The 8,325-nt window shown below is 43.5% G+C and overlaps 1 protein-coding gene across 5 annotated transcripts in view; it reads right to left on the bottom strand.

Moving 5' to 3' along the window:
• Hydin (HYDIN axonemal central pair apparatus protein) overlaps positions 1–8,325 on the bottom strand; it is a 421,354-nt gene that overhangs the window by 76,160 nt on the left and 336,869 nt on the right. For all 5 annotated transcript variants that reach the window (XM_031341421.1, XM_031341424.1, XM_031341423.1 and 2 more), the window contains 5 exons: positions 5,745–5,953; positions 5,323–5,505; positions 4,305–4,424; positions 2,444–2,603; positions 2,158–2,330 (listed from right to left, as the gene is read on the bottom strand). In XM_031341421.1, coding sequence (XP_031197281.1) covers positions 2,158–2,330; positions 2,444–2,603; positions 4,305–4,424; positions 5,323–5,505; positions 5,745–5,953 — 845 coding nt within the window. The remainder of the gene's footprint in view (positions 1–2,157; positions 2,331–2,443; positions 2,604–4,304; positions 4,425–5,322; positions 5,506–5,744; positions 5,954–8,325) is intronic.

The following is an 8,325-nucleotide window of genomic DNA, read 5'->3' as shown; positions in this document are numbered from 1 at the left end:
TTTAAAAAAAAAAAAAAAGAAGCACATCTCAACCTCAAACATGGACATTACCTCCGAGTAAAGGGTTGGAAAAAGTTTTTTTTTTCCTCAAGCAAATGGACTGAAGAAGCAAGATAGTGTACCCATTCTAATATCTAATGAAACAGACCAAATTTCATCAAAAGAGGTGAGGAAGAGTATTTTATACTTAGGAAAGGAAAAAGACACCAGGATGACACCTCAATTCTGAACATCTAGGCTCCAAACACAAGGGCATTCACATTTATAAAAGAAATGTTACTAAAGCTTAAATCACACATCAAACCCCACACACTAATAGTGGGAGACTTAAGTACCCCACTCTCACCAATGAACAGGTTATCCAGACAAAAGCTAGACAGAGACGTAATAGAGCTAACAGACATTATAACTCAAATGGACCCAACAGATATCTAAACAACATTTCATCCAAACACAAAAGAGAACCTGCCTTCTTCTTAGCACCTCATAGAACTTTCTCCAAAATTGTCCACATATTTTGCCATAAAGCAAGTCTCAACAGATACAAGAAAAGTAAAATAACCCCCTGCATCCTATCAGACCACTATGGATTAAAGCTGGATTTCAGCAACAATAGAAACAATAGAAAGCCTACACACTCATGGAAACTGAACAGCTCTCTACTGAGAGAAGTCAGGGCAGGAAGTCAAGGTAGGACCAGGAGGGAAGCAGCAGAGACTATAGAGGGATGCTGCATACTCATTTAATCCTTGTAGCTTGCTCAGGCTTTTTTTCTTACAGATCTCAGGGTCACCTGCCCGCTGTGAGCTGTACCCTCCCGCATCAACCATCAATCAAGTATATGACCCACAGACTTGTCTACAGATCAGTGAGATATATGCCTTTTCTCAGTGTCTTCCGAAATGACCCTAGCTTGTATCAAAAGTACAAAAGACTAACCAGAACACAAGTCAAGCTTATGCTAGCTATTTGTGAGCAGTCTGATTTGGTGATCCAGCATTGAGCAGTGAGGCATTATTATTATTTGGTGGCTGCTGCCATTCCTGAATTACAAGTAATTCTAAAGGAATTGTGAAGGAAAGTGGCATCAGATAGAAATTCAGAGCCACAGAAAGGAATAATATGAAAAACTCAACCAAATGGATCTAACAGACATTTATAGAACATTTCATCTTAAAGCAAAAGAATATACCTTCTCAGCACCTCATGGTACCTTCTCTAAAACTGACCATATAGTTGTTCACAAAACAGTCCTCAAAAGAAACAAGAAGATTGAAATAATCCAATGCACCCTATCAGATCACCACAGACTAGGGCTGGTCTTAAATACCAACAAAAACAACGGAAAGCACACATACACATGGAAACTGAATAACACTCTACTTAATGATATTGATCAAGGAAGAAATAAAGAAAGGCTTTTTAGAATTTAATGAAAATGAAGACATATCATACTAAAACTTATGGAACACAATGAAAGTAGTGGTAAGAGGAAAACTCATTGCTCTAAGTGCCACCAAAAAGAAACTGGAGAGAGCTTACACTAGCAGCTTGACAGTACACCTGAAAACTCTAGAACAAAAAGAAGCAAATACACCCAAGAGGAGTAGACAGCAGGAAATAATCAAATGCAGGGCTGAAATCAACCAAATAGAAACAAAAAGAACTATACAAGAACCAGGAGCTGGTTCTTTGAGAAAATCAACAAGATAGATAAACCCTTTGCCAGACTAACCAGAGGGCACAGAAACAGTATCTAAATTAATAAAATCAGAAATGAAAAGAGACATAACAATGAAATATATCTTAAAATAATTATTCTGTCTGTTGAATATTAAGTTGAAAATATTAAAATCATGTTCTCCAAAAAAAAAAAGAAAAATTCAAATATATTGATAGACAGCCTTTGAGTTTTCTTTTCTTGGTTTAATTAAAAGACAAAAATATGGGCTGGGGGAAGCATGGGAGCTCAGTGACAGAGTTACTTGCCTAGCATGCACAAGGCTCTGAGTTGAGTTCAGTTCCCAGTGATATACACACAGACAGACAGACAACAACAAACTCAGAAAGTCTAGAGTAACTCAAGACCAGTTGATTACCACAGACCAAATGTTCCCGAACTTCCCCTCCTGTCCCTGAGTTATCTGGAGCTCTTACCTATGAAGCAAGAGCCGGTCAAAATGTAATTGCCTGGGCTCCACCTCAATTTCTGGGCGAATTCCTTGGCAGCTTAACTTAAAGATGATTGGCTCTGGGTTCTCCTTGATGCAACAGACAATGCTGTCTTCAAAGACACCGACGGCAGTAGGGTAAGCCCATACGTTTAGTGTCTGGTGAGAAAGTTTTAAAGGAAGGTCCATTTACACTGGGGGTGTCAGGTCTTGACTATCCTCACCCCTATCCTCACCCCAATAGAATCCTCCCCCATCCCTGTTGATTGTACCTGCTTTTCATTGGGTTTCAGAGTCATGTTGACGGGCTCTAGAAAGTAGGTGCTGGCTTTTACGTCATGCTGGAAACAGAAGTATGCCTCCACCACCATTGGAGAGTCATTCAGGATTGTCAGTGTCTCCATGTTGCCAGGGAACAAAGATGACTTATACCTGTAGATGAATGGGAATGGGGATGTGATTATGAGGAGAGAGAGAGATGGAGAGAGAGATGGAGAGAGAGAGACAGAGACAGAGACAGAGAGAGACAGAGAGAGAGACAGACAGAGAGAGAAAGAGAGAGAGAGGGTTCAGGGGTAACAGGATCCTTTCAGTTGCAGTGTAATTTGAAAGGGCAACATGAAACATGACTGTGCTGGGGTGGTGGTCAGTTGATTGAGACTATGACATCTGTGACTGTTCACTGGCCTCTGAGAATACTGCAGTGTGATGTGACCCCACAAGCCTTGGTCTTCTTAGCTGTAAGATGGGGTGACAGTATCCCTTAGAGTTGATTGGTACTAAGTGATATTGTGCACTCAAAGCTCACAGAACAAGTGGAAATATCAGATGTCCAACAAATGGTAGTTATTTTTAGTTCTTAGAAAGAAATCTAGGAAAAGTGATCATCTATCCTTGAGAGATTATCATTTGGGTCACCTGATACTTGACATCTGTCTTAGATCTCATTCACTTCCACAACACCTTCATAGACTGTTACTGTTCTGACATGAATTTATTATCTGGCCTTGTTCATATGACAAGTTTGCTTCTAGCCCCTAATGTCCTTGGGATGGATCTGTAGAAGTAGGCTTCAGGGTTATTGGGAGACATTCTGTTAAAGGCAATGAACAGAAAAGGAACCACTGAAGAAGGCTGAATGAATTAAGAGATACACATTGTCAGAGATCGCAGCCCAGGCCAGGAAAGCTGAGACAGTCTGAGAAGAGCTTTGAGCAGCCTGTGATGGAGGATGAAGGAAAGAGAAAGACAGACTCAAATCAGAGTATCAGAGTCAGGCATTCCTGTGAGTAACTGAGAAAGGGGAGGTGACCTCAACATCTTACCCATCACCATTGCAATTTGGTATGATGCTAAAGAGTTCTTGTTTGCTACCCAGTTAGCCCTCCCAAATCTGTGAGGCAGACACTGTCGTCTTCCCATTATTTTTGTTGATAAGGTTCAAGGTTTAGTGTATGAGTGAGTTTGCACTGGGTCTTTGGACCGTGGTAATCACTGTTGTTAATTCCAGTGGTAATTTGGGTAGAATTACCAGAGCTCTCCCAGAAGGACTCCTGCCCTCTTTCCCCATGAACCCCATGTTGTTGAACCCAGTAGACGCTTGCCCTTCCATCTCCCTGTAGCATTTGACAGAGTTGATCATCCATTCTTCTCGTGGGACTCTATGGCCCTCTTTCACATGTCTACTGTGGACTCCCCTTGGGTATGGAGAAGCTCTTTGTAGAACCATCCCTTGTCTCACCCTCTGTCCTTGTGTCACACTGTCTGTATTGAAGATTCTTATCATCTTGACAGAGCCCTCCTGCGGGAACCCAAACCATATGCTCTGTTCTCTGATTTATGTGGTTCCGAGAGACAATTTCTAAACAACTTGGACTTGATACATCCTACAATGAAGTCGAGATCCCACCTTTCCAAAGCCTTATCTTCTTCTAGGCTTTCCCACTAGGGAAAGTGGAACCCAAGTTGTCTGTGTGTCAGAGCAGAGACTTGGCACGTATGAATCCAATTCTCCTGGTTCGGAGTTTGGGGCAGTGTCAATAAAAGCCATGATTATATAAAAACTCTACTTGCCATATTCTTGAGTTCAACCCAGAAGTTTGCAATCGATTTTGAAATATATGAAATGCTTACTTGTCTCTTGACTTTCCACAAAGCAGTGGCCCAAAGTAAAACTTCTCCATGCTCATTACATACTTCTTAATGACGACTTCTTTTACCTTCATATCTTTCTTTCTCTGAGAGAATACAACTCTAAACATGGGGGTGGGGTGGGGAGAAGGGGTAAAAATAATGAATCACAAATGGAGGTTTAATGTCCTATGAACCCCAGCACTCCCTGCTCAGTGAAAGCTCCCATGTCTGAAGACAGCTAATGTGAGGATCTCCATGGAAGCTTTATTCCTAATTTCTAAGAGAAGATGGCATGGCTTGAACTCGAGAAAAAGGCTTCTAGTGCTGAGCTGGACAGTCTGCCCCAAAACACACAGATAGGAAAAATTCACAGGAATATTTAGAAAAAAAAACTATTAAATAGTTTCAGTGGATAATAGTCAGCTTCTCAGCGCTTCAGTAAAATAGGACCCCTTGGTGAGAATTACACTAGGGACAAGCTGCAGAAAGTCCCTCCCTCCGGCAGGGAGTCACCTTACTAGTTTGCTCCCCCAGGATGCATTTATGTGAGACCTAAAATGCACAGGAAAGTTCAGTGGCTAAGAGAAAATCAAGGAGGTTCACTTCACAGGAAGACACATCCTAGAGTAAAAGTGTTTTCAATTTGCTTAATAGTTAAATATGCAGACTCACTTGCCAGAAGAATGCCTTTTCTCCCCATCTTTTATCTTCATGTTTCTTCTGTTTTAGTCTGGGAATACCCTGTGGTGTCATGCCAAATATGTTGCTCTTATTTCAAGGTCTGATGCACTGCAGCCTGATACAAGAGGGTCTGGGATATGTTCCCAGTTCAATGCTGTTGTTGTTTTATTGTTTTAGTGTGTGTGTATGTGTGTGTGTATGTACACATGTATGCGCACACTTGGAGAACTCACCTTTACCTGCTGAGCATTCTCGTTGGTCCCCACTTTGGGGTGAGCGTAGGATGACTCACAAACATACTTTCCAACCTTTTCTTTAGAAAATAAAATACACTTACTTTGGGTCTCTGCAGATGTATGGGTAGGTGCAGATTCCACGGCAGTAGAGCTGGTATTGGCGACGGGTCCCAAGGAGCTCGAAATTAAATGTTTGGTCATAGTTGCCAACATCTAAAGAGGAGAAGTGCACTCTCAAGGTTACCTCTCCGTTTGGAGGCACAACCCACCGGAAGTGATTCAGCCTGAAAGGACCATACATACTTTTAAAGTAACCATGTGAAGAGGACAGGAGAACTGCTCAGGACAGGTACTGTGCAACTGGAGTTAGGTATGGCAAGCTGTAACACCCCTCCCCTTCCCAACCTCCCCCGCCCCCCACCACAAGTGCTCATGATAGTCCTGAACTTCTCTGGTGCACTTGACAGCTGTGCTCCCAACTTGGGGCTTCATCCTCCCTCTCCCTTGTTCCTGCAAGGCCTACCTGATGAACTTCTCCTGGGAGTGTTCTCCATCAAAGCTGTTCTGGTCTATGTCAGACATTGGGGCAATGCTCCCTGATGTTCCCCCAGAGAGGCCTTTCCTGCCAGTGTAGTTGCGACGTTTTTCCTTCTGGGCTTCCCGCACTGGTTCTGTTTTTTCTTTCATTTTCTGCTTGCTTCCCTTAAGTGGAGAGGACTGTTCCTCTTGAGCCTAAATTCAAAATGGGCACACAATAAAGACAGAGGTGCTTATAGCATGTCTGCAGTCTGGTTGGTGAGCAATAGTCATGGGGAAAGGGTTGGGCCAGTAGTTTCATGAGTTAGTGACAAGATCAGCGTTTCTCTGGGTACTCTGTTCCCTGAGGAGGAAGCAGAAACCCTACAGCAAAATCACGGAGAGGTAGCATGTGGGATGAGTTTCAGCTCCTGGCAGGATCCCATCATAGACAGCTGGGCATTCAACTTCCCGGGCATTGTCTGGGCCAGGTTCTCTGGCCACCTGCCACATGATGGCTAATATCTTATTGGTATAGTCCACTCCCCGTCATTTTCTTTCTCCTTCTCATTGTTCTAAGAACTTAAAAGAGATTCAAAAGAATCTCTTACTATTTTGGGAAGGAGTACAAATAAGTACTTGAATCTAACTGGCCATATTTAATAAGTAGTGCTCCCCCTTTTTTTTCCCGAGACAGGGTTTCTCTGTGTAGCTCTGGCTGTCCTGGAACTCACTCTGTAGACCAGGCTGGCCTCGAACTCAGAAATCTGCCTGCCTCTGCCTCCCAAGTGCTGGAATTAAAGGCGTGTACTACCACCACCCTGCAGTAGTTCCCATTTTTTAGAGTGCATTTTTTCATGCTTCTTGATCTATTTTCTCTTATTTTAAATTTATAGATCATTCACACACACACACACACACACACACACACACACACACACCCTCCCTTTTTCATGACAGGGTTTCTCTGTGTGTAGCCCTGGCTGGCCTGGAACTTACTCAGTAGACCAGTTGGCCTCAAACTCACAGAGACTCGCATTTTACCCTTTTACTATTAGGAAACTTTAAAGGCTGAGGGCATATTGCAATCCTAACTTTTGGCAACCCTTAGTCAAATTCCAGATGGTGACTGCATTCCTTCATGAGCTGCTGTGGCTGAGAGGCATTACAAATGCAACTTAAGGATGGGTTTTATTTTGGCTCCCACTTTTGGGTCTCCTGAGGTGGGGGAGTCACAGAGGCAGGTAGCTGGCTATGCTGTGCTCATCCTCAGGAAGCAGAATGAGATGAATGGTCATGTCCAGTTGGCTCTCTTTTTTTTATTCAGCCCAGGGTTTACGAGGCAATAGAATGGTGCTGTCCACATTTGGGGTTGGTCTTTCCATCTCAATTAACCATGCTCTAGAAAATTCCTCATAGACATGCCCAGATGCTTGTCTTGCCAGTGATTCTAGATCCCATCAGTCTGAGAACACTGCTTCTAAGTACCTTAGCTCATGTCTCCTCAGAACAAGGACTTTCTCCTGCATTGACCACAATGGAGTCAGTCATAGTCACAAATGAGAACAATACTTTGGTAATGTCGCATGATCCAGGTTAATACTTCCCTAGGTGTCCTAGGCATGCATTTTTATAGTTCTGTGTTCCTGTGGTGGCTTGAATGAAAATGGCCTCCACAGCCTCAGACATTTCAGCACTTGCTCTCCAGTTGGTGGAACTGCTTTAGGAAAAAAATAGGAAGTGTGATCTTGCTGGAGAAAGTGTGTCACTGGGGGTGGGGTTTGAGCTTTAAAAACCCATGCCAGGTCAGTCTTTCTCTCCATGTCTCCAACTTGAAGATAAGATGTAAGCTCTCAGCTTCTGCTCCAGCACCAAGACTGCCTGCCTGCTGCCATGCACCCAACCATGAAGGTCATGGACTGACCCTCTGAAACTGTCAGCCAGCCCCCAATTAAATGCTTCCTTTTATAAGTTGCCTTGGTTATGGCATCTCTTTATAGGAATAGGAAGTAATTAAGATAGTTTCCAAGGGGCTATATATTATAGATTAGCATATTACATCTGTTAACACATGTCTACAGTATCTTTGAATCAAGTTTCTCCCATGTGTGTCCACCATGGTGCTTTATGTCTGCCATAGTTTTAAGACTCTCAGCTATTATTCTTCTGGCTTAAGAATAAAGTTTTCGAACACTGGGAGTAACTGGGACCAGCTGGACCAGGTACACAGGAACTCTGCCAGCAGAGTGGCTCGGGTTCCTTCCAGTCTCTCTGGGCTGGTGTCCTGAGTAGACTTTGGGTGCAGACCAGTCCCACAACACCAAGAGGAAGCTCCACTCCCAGGCACTCTGACACTCTAAGGATCAGAGGTGAGGATGACACAACATCTATCCAAACACTTGGAGTAACTGGGACCAGCAGGACCAGGCACACAGGAACTCCACCAGCAGAGTGGCTCAGGTTCCTTCCGGTCTCTCTGGGCTGGTGTCCTGAGTAGACCTTGGGCCCAGGCTCCACAGTCAGCCCCACAACACCCAGAGGAAGCTGCTGCACTCCCAGGTGCTCTAACAAGCCCAGGGTCACAGGAT

The sequence above is a fragment of the Mastomys coucha genome, unplaced genomic scaffold (assembly GCF_008632895.1).
Source record: "Mastomys coucha isolate ucsf_1 unplaced genomic scaffold, UCSF_Mcou_1 pScaffold22, whole genome shotgun sequence".
Lineage (NCBI taxonomy): Eukaryota > Metazoa > Chordata > Mammalia > Rodentia > Muridae > Mastomys > Mastomys coucha.
Note: the sequence above shows the minus strand (reverse complement) of the source record. Positions and strands in the feature narration are given on the sequence as shown.